At 46.3% G+C, this 14,507-nt stretch overlaps 2 protein-coding genes across 3 annotated transcripts; both read left to right on the top strand.

The window, feature by feature from the left end:
- The first annotated feature begins 26 nt into the window (after nucleotides 1–26).
- eif3ba (eukaryotic translation initiation factor 3, subunit Ba) lies at nucleotides 27–6,407 on the top strand. Its single transcript, XM_060046369.1, has 19 exons — nucleotides 27–323; nucleotides 895–1,087; nucleotides 1,184–1,303; nucleotides 1,412–1,469; nucleotides 1,578–1,706; nucleotides 2,101–2,258; nucleotides 2,351–2,482; nucleotides 2,899–2,965; nucleotides 3,054–3,100; nucleotides 3,532–3,742; nucleotides 3,879–3,951; nucleotides 4,062–4,184; nucleotides 4,289–4,367; nucleotides 4,514–4,652; nucleotides 4,765–4,890; nucleotides 5,066–5,143; nucleotides 5,281–5,389; nucleotides 5,480–5,592; nucleotides 5,912–6,407. Exons 1-18 carry the CDS (start codon nucleotides 224–226, stop codon nucleotides 5,578–5,580), a joined length of 2,043 nt encoding a protein of 680 aa, XP_059902352.1. The 5' UTR covers nucleotides 27–223; the 3' UTR covers nucleotides 5,581–5,592; nucleotides 5,912–6,407.
- Nucleotides 6,408–8,550: 2,143 nt separating this feature from the next.
- Nucleotides 8,551–14,506, top strand: LOC132453503 (carbohydrate sulfotransferase 12-like). Of its 2 annotated transcripts, XM_060046392.1 has the most exons (7): nucleotides 8,559–8,687; nucleotides 8,780–8,848; nucleotides 9,697–10,338; nucleotides 11,119–11,261; nucleotides 12,690–12,818; nucleotides 13,294–13,486; nucleotides 13,815–14,492. In XM_060046392.1, the coding sequence occupies exons 3-7, from the start codon at nucleotides 9,808–9,810 to the stop codon at nucleotides 14,079–14,081; spliced, it is 1,263 nt and encodes a 420-aa protein (XP_059902375.1). In that variant the 5' UTR covers nucleotides 8,559–8,687; nucleotides 8,780–8,848; nucleotides 9,697–9,807; the 3' UTR covers nucleotides 14,082–14,492. The 2 variants fall into 2 exon arrangements, with proteins under 2 accessions (XP_059902373.1, XP_059902375.1); XM_060046390.1 differs by lacking the exon at nucleotides 8,780–8,848 and having other exon boundaries at nucleotides 8,551–8,687; nucleotides 13,815–14,506.
- Nucleotide 14,507: the final 1 nt, after the last annotated feature.

Genomic DNA, 14,507 nt, shown 5'->3' with positions numbered 1-14,507 from the left:
CGAATACTGCGTAAGTCCGCCATGTTTAGCCGATCCACATTTTGTACATTCGCTATTCCACGCTGTGCCACAGCGGTACACGCAAATTCCGGTCTTGCACTTCCGTCGCTTCGTCCATTTTCGCGTAATCGCACATGGTGCCTCACCGCTCCGGAGCCGCCAAGCCTTCTAAATTTCTAGATAATTCTCCTTTACTTATAAATTGCCACAACTAGCCTGTTAAATGCACGAAACTATGGACATGGCGGACGACCCGGAGTATGACGAAGAGGAACCTTCGTTCAGTGACTCGGAGGACTACGTGGATGACATCGAAGAGGACGGTAAGCCTCGATGGAAATACGCCGGCTTCTGGCCTGCTACGGAGCTAACCGAGCTAACGGAGCTAAACTAGCATATGGGCTAGCTACAGAGGGGCTTCAGCTAGCTTCCCGATTGACAGTTTTTCAAAAGCCATTCCTGACCCTATAAGCGTGTGAATGGCTAGTTTAGCTAAGCACGTTGTAATGTCACGTATTGCTAATCTAGAGCTCTAAATGAATGCGTCTAATACGATTTACTTTCATAAAGGCGTACCGACTTCCAAACCTTTCACAATGAACCCATTTTCACACGTCGCATAAATGGCGCAACAGAAAAGCGGCAGCAAACCACTTGACATTAGGTCCTTGAGGTTATCCAGTGCAGTTAACAATAACGTAATAGCTGCTATCGATGTCTCTTATTTTGCATAGTTAATAGCGAAATTAGCACCGTACTCGGTTGAAGCAAAGGAAGGTTTTTTGTTGCGTTATTGTCAGACAATTGTAACGTTACAACCGTATGACATACGGGAGTACGTCTGCCATAAACCACCAGCATGCTAATGACTAGCCACTCTTCTACTATCCCCAGAGCTGTTGAGTGACCTCATGAGGGAGAAGCCACTCGAGGCTGATGGCATCGACTCCGTGGTGGTGGTGGACAATGTACCCCAAGTAGGCCCAGAGCGGCTGGAAAAATTGAAGAACGTTGTCAATAAAATCTTCTCCAAGTTCGGCAAGATCACCAATGAGTTCTGGCCAATGGACAATGGGATGACAAGAGGGTACAACCATGCATCTGTTACTTCTTCTGTGGAGCTTTTGCTATACCCCCGTGCCCAGTGTTTCATAGGGATAACTTTTGGAATTGTTCTGTGTAGGTACATCTTCCTGGAGTACCTGGCCCCCACCCAGGCCCAAGAGGCGGTGAAGAACGCTGATGGATACAAACTGGACAAGCAGCACACCTTCAGGGTCAACGTCTTCACTGATTTTGACAAGTAAGTCTGGAATATTGGAGTTAAGTGCTGTAAGACATTGTTTGAGAATGGTTAAGAAGATAAATATTATTATTACTGCAACTATATGAAAATGGTTTCTGCCCTCAGATATATGAACATCAGTGATGAATGGGAGACTCCAGAAAAGCAGGACTTCAAGGACTTTGTATGTTGCATCCCCTTGGAAACAATGTCCCGTCTGTTTATGTCCAATGTGATGAGCCAAATGTTATGACCAATTGTATACTGAATGGTCAACTGTCCTTGTGCGCAGGGTAACATGCGCCACTGGACCGAAGACCCAGACTGCCGTGACCACTTCAGTGTGATTTACGAATCGGGAGAAAGGACCGCGATCTATGCAAATGACGCCAAGGAGTCCATCACAGTTGAAGAGAGAGCGGTCAGTGCAGTTTATTTGTCTGCTCTTGTCAGGGATGGAAATAATGGCATGAACAATATTTTTACTTCTGCCCCCCCCCCCCCCGAGGCCGACTTTATTATGTACATTACATTTCTGTTGCATATCCTATGTCTTCAAATGTACCTCAGTTCTTGTCAAATGTTATGGTTGGACCAGAGTCTCTGGTTGCACGAGTATGCCGGTCACCTCAATTGCTTCTGTGAACTGTTTACTGTCACATCATCTAAAATGGGATAATGGTACAACAATTTATATATTCTTTATTTTATTTTTATTCACAAATCATCAGACATCGTTATGAACGGTAGAATTGGAACTACCTTGGACGATTCAGAGTCAGTACAGCCCTAATGTGTTCTGTGTCCTCCTGCAGCGCTGGACGGAAACGTACGTGCGCTGGTCTCCCAAAGGCACCTACCTGGCCACCTTCCATCAGCGCGGCATTGCGCTGTGGGGCGGCGAGAAGTTCAAGCAGATCCAGAGGTTCAGTCACCAGGGAGTGTCCCTCATTGACTTCTCTCCATGCGAGAGGTAAGCAAATGGCCTCTGTGTTTCCTTTAGCAAAGGGTATTTGTAGCTTTTGTTTATTCGTAGTGCTAAGAGTCGGGGGTATTTGCCTGCAGGTACGTGGTAACGTTCAGTCCCCTGATGGACACCAAAGAGGACCCCCAGGCTATTATCATCTGGGACATTCTGACCGGCCAGAAGAAGAGGGGCTTCCACTGTGAGAGCTCTGCTCACTGGCCCATCTTCAAGTGAGTACAACCCATAGCGGCTCATGAAGTACCTTTACATTATGCAGTCGCTTTTATCCGAAGTGACCTGCAAGTGGGGGGAAGAACAATCAAGGCATGCTAACAAATTGCAGCAGCTACACAATTCTTTAGTGCTACACAAAAGTTAAATAAACAGACGCCATTAACTGCACACTAGTTACCCAGGACCGAACACACAAAACGTCATTCTGTACAATATTTTAACCTTTTGAATTGTCAGTGTTGTCTATTAAGATATGGCCATTTTCAAACTTCCAGCATGTATAGCATCACACTGAGAATAGTTTTAACTTCAATTAGTGTTTGTTTGCTTAAGTGTTAATGGTTAATATTCCACACAATGTGTATTGCATGCTTGCCAGTCCTATGTGGTAACAGTATACATTTATGATCAGATGGAGCCACGATGGCAAGTTCTTTGCCAGGATGACCCAAGACACACTGAGCATCTACGAGGCGCCTGTAAGTTTACAATCGCCTACTAATGCATTTGGCACCATGTTGTCCTATTCGAGAACCAGTGACACTAATCACCGCCTTCCTGTTGTAGTCTATGGGTCTGCTCGACAAGAAGAGTCTGAAGATCTTTGGAATCAAGTAAGTCTTTGCTGTCGAAAATATTCTCGTAAAAGTGTTTTTGCAATGAGGTAATACGCACCACCTAGGGGTACTTTGAAAGATTGCAGTGGACTTTTCTAAAAACACACACCGTATTCTGGCTTTTTCCATGTAGTAATTAGGAACAGTTGCACAAATCCAGCAGTGCCATGTCAGTAAGCCCCCCAAATTCCAAAATATCTTTTGGTTTTGAGGCAAAACGTATAATACGAAAAGCATAATACATTTTTGTCCCTTCCCAAAAGAAATTTTGCGCTGACGAAAAAGTTCTTGACTGTAAATTTGAGGGGGGACATTTTTAACCACTCCGCTTACGCATGTATAAAAATGGTAAACGGGCATGGACAGAGAGAGAGAGAGAGAGACAGTTTCTTTGTTGTTAAACTACAGCTCCCTCTCCCCTCGTGCAGGGACTTCTCATGGTCTCCAGGAGATAACGTCATCGCCTACTGGGTGCCCGAGGACAAGGACATCCCAGCCAGGGTGACCCTGTCGCAAATGCCCACGCGTGAGGAGATCCGTGTGCGTAACCTGTTCAACGTGGTGGACTGCAAGCTGCACTGGCAGAGGAACGGCGACTACCTCTGTGTCAAGGTGGACCGAACCCCCAAGGGAACACCGGTAAGGAAAAACGAGGCAGGGCCCACCCGGCCATCTTCTAGATCTACATCTCTTGATTTACATGTCAATATGTCTCTGTATATCTGTATCATGTGTACATTTTAATCTTGACGCATGGCGTTCTTTTTCCTTTCAGGGCGTGGTCACCAACTTTGAAATCTTCCGCATGCGTGAGAAGCAGGTGCCCGTCGACGTGGTTGAGATGAAGGGTGCGTATCGTGTCTAAAGAAACACTTTAGAAACACTTGTGTGTTGCGCCGGGCATGGCCTCCTCTCTCTCAGGAAGCTCACCCTTTGCTCTGTCGTCTCTCCCTTGCAGAGGGCATCATCGCGTTCGCGTGGGAGCCCAACGGCAGCAAGTTTGCTGTTCTCCACGGGGAGTCTCCCCGAATCAACTCCTCCTTCTACCACGTCAAGAACAACGGGAAGATCGATCTCATAAGTGAGTGCCTTTTAGCTCCCGCCTGCACGATCGATCTGACCACGTACATACAATCCCCAGTCGATCTGTACTGACGATCCACCCGCGTGTGTCTCTCTCCCCAGAGTCGTTTGACAAACAGCAGGCCAACAGCATCTTCTGGAGCCCTCAAGGACAGTTTTTGGTGCTGGCTGGACTCCGGAGGTAAGTTGGATAGATACATAATGGTCCCTCTTTGAACCCTGCTCTGAAGCTCACCCTCCAACTCCGATCTCTGTCCGTCTGTATGTCTCTGCATGTGTGCGCTGGTGCACCAGCGTAACTTCTCGCCTTGTTTGTTTCCCCTTCAGTATGAACGGAGCGCTCGCCTTCGTGGACACGTCAGACTGCACCATGATGAACATCGCCGAGCACTACATGGCCTCGGACGTGGAGTGGGACCCCACCGGCCGCTACGTCGTCACCTCCGTCTCCTGGTGGAGCCACAAGGTAAGCCCTCACAGACGCCCCTCACAGACTGATGACCATCGATGGGTTCACTGAGTTCCTGTCTGTACGTGTCAGTCTCATCATCTGCGTGTACCTGTGTGTGTGTGTCTAGGTGGACAACGCCTACTGGCTGTGGACGTTCCAGGGCCGCCTGCTGCAGAAGAACAACAAGGACCGCTTCTGTCAGCTCCTGTGGAGACCTCGACCAGCCACGCTGCTCGGAGTCGAGGAGATTAAGGTGTGTGTCTTAAGAGCCGCTGTTGTCTTCGCGCCTCGTCTGAGAACTCGCCTCATTGATGACTGATTGAAACTTTACAGTCTCAACTTCCACACAGCACGTGTCTGCTGTCATCTTATGCGGTTTCAATGCATCATCGTCTTCCTAACATCGTGATGTCTCTCGTCCTTCACAGGTGATCAAGAAGGATCTGAAGAAGTACTCCAAGATCTTTGAGCAGAAGGATCGTCTGAGTCAGTCCAAGGCCTCTAAGGTTTGACACCATCTACTTAACACTCTTATCTGAGACCTTTGAGGCTTTGTTGTAATTGTCTTCAGGCCAACTTCAGGCCCTGCATCTGCTTGTGTTGCTGGTGGCTAACACCGTGGGGGTTGGTTTTGTGTGTGTAGGAGCTGGTGGACAAGCGTCGGGCCATGATGGACGAGTACCGTCTCTACAGGGAGGCCGCCGTCCAGACCCTGCTGGAGCAGAAGGACCTCCGTCTGGAGCTCCGAGGAGGTAGGACGCCAGCACCGATTGCCCTTTATTTTTTGTTTTTAAAAGTGTCTTTCACCTGATCCGCTGACGCTTTGGACAATGTCTTTCCAGGGGTGGACACGGATGAGCTGGACAGCAACGTGGAGGACTGGGAGGAAGAGACCATCGAGTTTTTTATCAACGAAGAAATCATTCCCCTCGGAGATCTGTAGTCCACTCCGCAGGTATGACGGTCACAGTGGAGAGCGTTGGCTAATTTACATTGTCAGTGGGATTCTCGCCTCAGCGGCGTGATTTGTAATGTGTACATTTATAGTAGTTTGTCGCTGTAGCCTGTTGCAATTTGTCCAGAACAATTCAGTGGCTTATTTGGTGTCAGACTATTTGGTAAACAACACAGTTGGCTTATCGTCAATTGGCATTCTTGATATTTTTCTATACGTTATGTATCATTTGTTTACTTTTCTGTTTTTGAACGAGTCATTAGGATATGGCATTTAACCAATTCTTCTTCTTCCTTCCCGCTTTGTGTCGTGTGTCCAGTACATCCGTGTTTGTGTGAGGTGACGAGACCGGTGGGGGTGAACGGAGGGGCCAGAGGACCACGCTCGGAATCTTGGGGCTCCTCACAGATCCCCACGTTCCACATTAGTGACATCACAAAAACAAAAAGAGCACGCATCGTTACTCCAGCTGCACCAGGAGAGAGTGTGGAAATATACTCTGCATCACTCTTTATCACTTTTTTTCTTTTTCTGGACAAAGATAGTTTTAATAATTGGAGTTTCTCAATCTTTTTATCTGCCCTCTCTCCTATTGTGGCCTCTGACCTTACGGTGAACCCGGTATGGGTCACCGCTGGCCAGCGGGGGGTGCCGTAGAAGAGCGGTGCGGGAGCGATGTGACCAAACTAATAGCCTTTTTAGTTCTTGTGCTACGGTGGCGCTACGGTGGCCTGTATCCTCCTCCATTCAGACTGGTCCTCCACATAGCGGGGGGGGGCGCTGTGGGGAGAACTTTAAATAAACAGTCAAACACACTACCGATGCTCTTGGCTTCTGTTTACTTTGCCGGCTGTGTCCGCAACTGCACTAATGCGCTCCGTCTTCTCTGTACTTTACTGTCTACGTAAATCATCCAATGGGTCTCCTCACCATATATTGCACCCTTTCACAGAAATGTTATCATAGGACAAACACAAGTGTCGCACATTACGCATAATACGCGTCTGCTGTCATTATGTACCAGGGCACAGGGTTTAGACTAAACTACTGTGAGGATAAGAACTACCTGCGCTGCCTTGTGTATATAAAAGGAGTAGACCCATATATTAGGTACCAGCAACGCTGAATAGGTATCCGTCATTCGGTATGACATACTTGTGATATAATTGTATTATGAATAGTCCTTGTTACTGTATGGATTATGTTGCTAAAATTAACTAGTCACCGTTGGGAGGTGAACACACCATGTGGGGGTGGAATGGCATAATATGGAAATCAACACCATGAATATAACCATTACAAGAACGACGTAAAGGTAAAAAATAAAGTACTTTTATCGTGAGTTGGAAGTGGAGGGCAGAACCTTTGGGTGGGCCAAATGGAGGGCTCTACGGTGTGGTAAGGCTACAGTGAGGCATGCATTCTGGATTTTATTTCAAGATAACTTCTTTATTCCAAAGGGAACCTTGCCTGTTAATTCGTTCTATTTTTGGACTTCTACTTCCATATATTTTGGTATAATATCCCTTTGTCACTATTGTTTAAAGGTATGGGGTAATGTATTGAATGTCATTCGAGTCAAAAATGTATAAATAGATAAATATGGCTGTGAAATATAGGTGAGGCCATAAATATATGAATTAGTCAATACATTGAAAAGATTTACAAAAGGTATTTTATTTCCTAATGCCCCGTTTATTAATTGAATGCCACATTTCCACCTGGTTTATTCAAATTGGTCGGGCGTATGGTTCTCAGACAATAGCGTCCGCGATTTCTCGAGTTGATAGTCCGAACCACACAAGGGGGTAGGGAGCATATCACCTGCTAGACGTCCAGAGATGGGCGTCCCGCACCTGTGCTTGCCTTGAAGTATCGTTAACTTCTTGGACATCTTCCATACGAACACGGTGCTCAACCAGTCTAAAACAATTTAAGACTTCGTCATCCATGTGACCCCAGAGATGCTCAGTAATATCTTGAATATCGCCCGATTATTTCTAAAAAAAAGCTTCCAATACAGGGCAGAATAGCATCCCATGATAAACCATGTTCATCCGTTTGTTCTGCTAAGAATAGCAAAGTGTATCTCGGAGCCCATCGATGCTTTCCTGTGTTAGTAATTTCCTTCCATCCACCAGACATTTCATGTAGGCCTACTCTTGTATTCAGTAAATCAGTGCTGTTGGTTTTGTCTGAGATAACCACGCCCCGCACATGTTTACCAGATGGAAATAGTCCCCTGAAATAAATAAAAAGTCCTTGTGAAAAACGTCCTTTATCAAATATAACGTATTTATTTATTTAAGTATATAGACTAATTAAGAAATGTATATTTATTTATACTTTATTGCCTCCTTTATTTAATTCATATCTATCTTTTGATTTATTTAATTTGGGCTCAAATGGCATTCCATACTTACCCACGCACACACACACACACACACACACACACACACACACACACACACACACGCATATATATATATATATATATATATATATATATATATATATATAATCTATATATATTATATACATATTAATAATCTATATATATTATATACATATTATATACATATTATCGATAAATATATAATCAAATATTTATCTATCAATTAATTTGTTTAATTTGGTCTCAAATGACCTTCCATAAATGGCATCCGACGTGTGCTGTCAAAGAATGTTCAACGTCGTCATTTTGCAAACAGTAATTAATTATGACAGGGCATTTTGTTTGAGCATTCATTCGTAACCAATAAAAAATATATTATAGTCTCGGCGACCAGTTTAGAGGACAAGTTCTGATGTGTAGTTTCTGCAAGCGCATACAGCTTAAACCAAATCCAGTATCTCCAGTAAATCATAACTTGCAAGTGCCAACAAGTGAAAGGTCTGCCTTCCCTTTCACAGAGGTGGGTGGACCAACGGGCAGCCATACGTGCAAGTCTCGCGATTCTTTACATATGCATTGAAAGACCGCTGTACTCTCCTCTCGTGGGCCACCCGGCGGTCTCATCACCGGGAGAGAGGACGGGGAGGAGGCACCGAAAGGACGTCGTAGAGGCACCTTAAAGCAGATATGCAATGTAGCTGTAAGTCCAAAGATCAACCTTATTCGAATAACAAGAATAATTGACGACCGCGACTTTGGTGATATGTTGATTGTTTGATTGTTGAATCGCAGTAATGGAGCCAAATAGGGGTTCAGTCGTTCACGGGACACGCTGAAAAGAGGTTTCAAGACGCTGAAAATGTAAGGATAATCTACCGCTCGTTGGCTGTTGGTTGAATGGCTGTCGAAAGGAGAGCCTTTGTATGAAGAGTGACAATAGGGAACCGTTAATTGCGTCCTAGGTCCCTGCACTAAATGTATAAATGTGGTTTATTTTCGGAATGTTGAGGGAGCAAATAATGGCATGTGGTTATAGACGGGAGCGAGCGTGGCCAATAGGTCTGGTGGATGGAGCATATTTCTTTCCGTCTGTGTGATCAAAATAGTCTTGTGCAGTGTACGTGGAGTGCTGGGGTGAAACCACAACAATTCAGCTGGAAAGAAAAGCGCCGAAGTAACCAATAATTTAATCCCCGGAATGTTATGCATACTTCTGAATTTGATTATATATGTATTCAAATGCTAACTAAATCTATGCATCGTTTTGGTTAATATTATTTAGGCATTTATTCAAGGGGGGGAAAAAAGAAGCAACTTACCTTCCAAAAGTCCAACCCCTCAAATAGTTTACTTTCACATGTTCGTGACAACTGAGCAGCTTGCTTGCAGGAAATTTTCCCAGGACTTCAGTCAGGTCCCAAACTTGCATTATATTTACACTAGTTTAGAAAGCCATAGGGCCATACATTGATGTTTTGTGGTCACTTTATGACTTTGTCCATTACTGAGGGTCTAACTTTTAGCGTGTGTTCAAATACCAAAATGTAAATAACACCTTTTACTTGGCATATTATTTATTTATTTATTATAGAAACTTGGTTTATATTTTTAAGCCAAATACTACTGATCAGAAATGCGTTGTTGTTGATTTGATCACAAATCAAATACAACAACAACACATTGTGATTCACATTTCCTGTTCCTCTCAGCTGTGGTGGCCCGACAGGAAGCAGCCCCCTTCTGTGAAAGATGGTTGCCATGGAGCTAAGATAGAACCTTCCTGTTTCTCGACCAATCGAGGATCGGCGTCTCGTTCGACCATGGGTACATGGCGCGGGCTGCGAGTGGCCTTCATCGTGGGCTCTCTGTTCATGATCCTGATGATTATCGTGTACTGGGACGACGTTGGCGGCTTCAGCCTCTACCCCCAGCGGGACACCCAACACTTTCAGGTCCACCCCGTTCCCGCCGGGTCCCTCCCCACCCCCGGCTCGGTGCAGCAGCCCACCTCCGCCCGCTCCAGCCCAGGTCTCCGCCCCAGCGGCCCCCTGTCGCCCCTGGCCGACTCAAAGGACGGCTCACCCTTTCATTCTCCCGCAGAGCCCGGCTCAGAGAAACCTCCACACGAGGACAGTCACGGGGGGGGTGAGAGGACGGGGGATGAACCGGGAGAGGAGGATAAGGGAAGGGGTCAGGAGGAGAGGAAGCAGAGGATTATGGATGTGTGCTCCGGGAAAACCTCTGGCGACTTCCCCGGGCGGACTCGGGCATTCGAGCAAATCCCCAACAGAGAGCTGGACCACCTGATAGTGGACGACACCCACCAGATCATCTACTGCTATGTTCCTAAGGTACTCCAACTGTGTGTGTGTGTGTGTGTGTGTGTGTGTGTGTGTGTGTGTGTGTGTGTGTGTGTGTGTGTGTGTGTGTGTGTGTGTGTGTGTGTGTGTGTGTGTGTGTGTGTGTGTGTGTGTGTGTGTGTGTGTGTGTGAGGAATAAAACAGGAAGGGCTGTCCCGTTTTTGTCAAATAATGTGCTGCAGTGGTAAAGTCCAGCCCTGAACTACGTTATTTTCCTAAACGGGAACGCCAAGAGAAGTTTGTTCCGCTCATACCATAGTTACCAACAACTATATGGTATTACTTATTTCCATCTGTGACGTTTTTCGAAGGAAACATGTGGTCGATAGTTCTATTTGTCCGTTGTTATTGTTGGATTTGTAGTGAATTGATTTGGAACTGTTCAAAGGCATGTTAAAAAGAGATTTGCCGTTATTAAAAATGATGCACAACTCTGGAACGTAATGGAACAATCAGGATCAAGTATTAAAAAGAAGCTTCGGTGTATACAAATATGCAGAAATATATATTCTCCGCCAAATGGGGCAAGTGGACAATGTCCAGGCCAAGTTCACTGGATGATCCTACACAGGATTATCAGACCGCCTACTCTAAGGCCCAATCCCATTTCTACCCCTTACCCCTTCCCCTTACCCCTCCCCCTTGTTTTGAAGGGGTAAGGGGTAGAAATGGGATTGGGCCTAAGACTCGTGGTATGATCCATCACGCATTACCCCCCCCCCCCACCCCCCACACACACACACATACCCACACACCTCTCCCTACATGCAGGTAGCCTGCACCAACTGGAAGCGGGTGATGGTGGTTCTCTCCCAGTCTCTGGTGTCCCCGTCGTCAGGGAAACCCTACACTGAACCACAGGACATCCCAGCCGACGTGGTCCACAACAACTCCATCCACCTGACGTTTGCCAAGTAGGAGCCGGCCTACACGTGTACACATTAGATGCGCACACGCACAGACATGCACACACAGAAGCAGCTTTATTCTAGGAGTCGGTTTTTGTGTTTAAACATCGCAGATTGATTTATAGATCAAGTCATTGACTCTATTTATTCAGCTGGAGCTGAGAACTGTACTCCCTTTATAGATATTAAAGAATGAATAGTAAAAATAACGGTCCAAAATAGTTATAATTATTTCAAATACTTTACAATAAGGGTATATTGACTAGCCATTAAGGAGCTGTGTGTGTGTGTGTGTGTGTGTGTGTGTGTGTGTGTGTGTGTGTGTGTGTGTGTGTGTGTGTGTGTGTGTGTGTGTGTGTGTGTGTGTGTGTGTGTGTGTGTGTGTGTGTGTGTGTGTGTGTGTGTGTGTGTGTGTGTCTAGATGTGCTATTTTCTCCCCACTTTCCTATAAAGGGCTCTTCGTACCCTGAGCAAGGGAACCACCTCGGGAAGGCAGTAGTAGTGGAAAAACACTAGGTCTAGTGACAGGAGAATAACAGACTTCTTTCCTTTGGCTCTCAGCTAGCATTTTTCATTGTTTTACCTTTTGAAAACACATCCTAAGACACGACACTGTTCTTGTGTGTCTTCTTTTTTCTTTCGCTTCAAAAGGTTTGTTTTGCCGATCCAGCTTTACTGTTCTGTTTTATTAAATTAAATGTTATTGTTTAAACATTCCTTTTGAAACCCCACAACGGCTGATCATTATATTTATGGATGAATTAGCGCACCACAATTCATTTCGATTTTATCATGCCAATTTAAAATGAGGGCGTGCCAAACACATGGACAAAGAGTGCAGTTATTTCTACAAAAGTTGCCAACCGAAGTGCAGTGAGCCGTAGAAATGTGCTTCGCTGTGATTTTGCCCATGGGAACATTAGGGGCCACTGTTCTTCATTTCCCGGACACTATTTACCGGCCACTTGGAAGAAGGAGCGATGTGTAGGGAGCAGTGATTGGACAGGAGGAGCAGGGTCCTCCAACACAGGCAGACCTTTCTCTGGCCCTCAGCCGCTCTTATTAGTCTCATGTGCACGACCCGCGCGGTAGTTTTCCATCTGCATGAAAGGGCTAAGAGGAAGTTAAATATATGTTCCCTCTCAGCAGAAATGCTACTTCAGATTGCCTGCAGCGTTACTCCGTTTCCAAACATTGAGGCTTCTCTGTGTGCCAAGTCGTCACACCTGTAGACAGGCCCACGCTGACGGCTAGACTTGAAATTACAGGGACTGCAAAAAATATTTGTGCTAAGGAAATTCGTCTTTCTTCATTGTTGTTGTGGTTCCTTCCTTTCTTTCTTTTCTTTTTTCTTGAGCTTTGTTTTTCTTTGCCTACTTTCGTTTGTTTGTCTAGCCATGTCTCTGTCTTTATCTCTCTCTGATTCCTCTGCAGGTTCTGGCGTCACTACGGTTCCCTGTCCCGCCACCTGATGGCGCTCAAGCTGCAGCACTACACTAAGTTTATTTTTGTCCGGGACCCCTTCGTACGTCTCATATCAGCCTACAGGAACAAGTTTGAAAGGTGTGTGCCTAACCTTTGCAATATTTCAAGGTAAAATTGCCACTTTCTGTTTGTGTGTGTGTGTGTGTGTGTATGTGTGTGTGTTTGTCTGTTTATAATAAGCATGGAATGTCAAGCAATAATTGGGGAACCAAACCATTGACTACAACCTGCGGGTGTGTGTGTGTGTGTGTGTGTGTGTGTGTGTGTGTGTGTGTGTGTGTGTGTGTGTGTGTGTGTGTGTGTGTGTGTGTGTGTGTGTGTGTGTGTGTGTGTGTGTGTGTGTGTGTGTGTGTGTGTGTGTGAGATAAGCATAGAATGTCAAGCAATAATTGGGGAACCAAACCATCAACTACAGCCTGCGGTTATTGGGTGTGTGTGTGTGTGTGTGTGATAAGCATGGAATGTCAAGCAATAATTGGGGAACCAAACCATCACCAACAACCTGTGGTTATTCTTTTTGTGTGTGCGTGTGTGTGTGTGTGTGTGTGTAAAGCGCCAACGAGAACTTCTACCGGCAGTTTGGTTCGGTCATGCTGCGTCGCTATGGTAACGCGACAGGGGACGTCCCAGAGAGCGCGGCGGACGCCTTCGCTGCGGGGGTCAGGCCCTCCTTTCAGCAGTTCATCACATACCTCCTGGACGCAGACACCGAGAAGGAGGCTGTCTTTAATGAGCACTGGCGGCAGGTACACACAGACACACTCACGCTAGTCACACGCGCACGCACACACACTCAGTATCACACTGCCTCATACACACACACACACACACACACACACACACACACACACACACACACACACACACACACACACACACACACACACACACACACACACACACACACACACACACACACACACACACACACACACACACACACACACACGTTAATCAGACACACACGTTAATCAGACACACACAGTTAAACAGACACACCCATAGTCACACTCATGCATAGTCACATACATACCATGTATGCCGTTCAAACAGTAGCCATGTGTTTCTTTGCAGATCTACCGTCTGTGCCACCCATGCCAGGTCCAATATGACTTTGTCGGTCACCTGGAAACCCTGGAGGCAGACTCGAAACAGCTGCTGAGGATGCTGGGAGTGGATCAGTGGATTCACTTCCCCACCGGCGCGCGCAACCGCACCGCCAGCAGCTGGGAACGGGATTGGTTCTCCCACATCCCCATCGCGGAGAGGGAAGCGCTTTACAAGCTGTACCAGCCTGACTTTGAGCTCTTCGGATACCCCAAGCCCGAGCGGGACCTTTGAGAGCCACGGCGGCGAGGCGCCCGTGGGGCACCGACGCTTATACGCCTCCATACGCGCACAGCGTCGCCTCTTTTCAGCCGGGATAAAGGGGATGCCACCGCAGCGCTGTCTATAACCATAGCTTCCCCCGTACCTTACACGATGTAAGTGCCTCCGCCAGAGTTATTTATTAAACTAGGTCCATCCCCCCCGCCCCCCCGCCTCGCCTCACTCTGCCTTCAGCCAGCCCTAACGCACCAGTCCGCACCGGGCTGGGGGGTTCAGGGCACGCGCACTTGCAAGATAATTTATTTCTACTTTGGTTCATTTGTATAGCAAACTGGACGACATTTTGTAAAATTCATGACACTGTCGAGGCTGGAGTGTTATATGAAGGTGTGTTGCAGAGAAATAAAGTGTTGTTGTTTTTTTTGGTAAAATATGGGA

Source organism: Gadus macrocephalus, chromosome 3 (assembly GCF_031168955.1).
Source record: "Gadus macrocephalus chromosome 3, ASM3116895v1".
In the NCBI taxonomy this organism is placed as follows: domain Eukaryota; kingdom Metazoa; phylum Chordata; class Actinopteri; order Gadiformes; family Gadidae; genus Gadus; species Gadus macrocephalus.
Note: the sequence above shows the minus strand (reverse complement) of the source record. Positions and strands in the feature narration are given on the sequence as shown.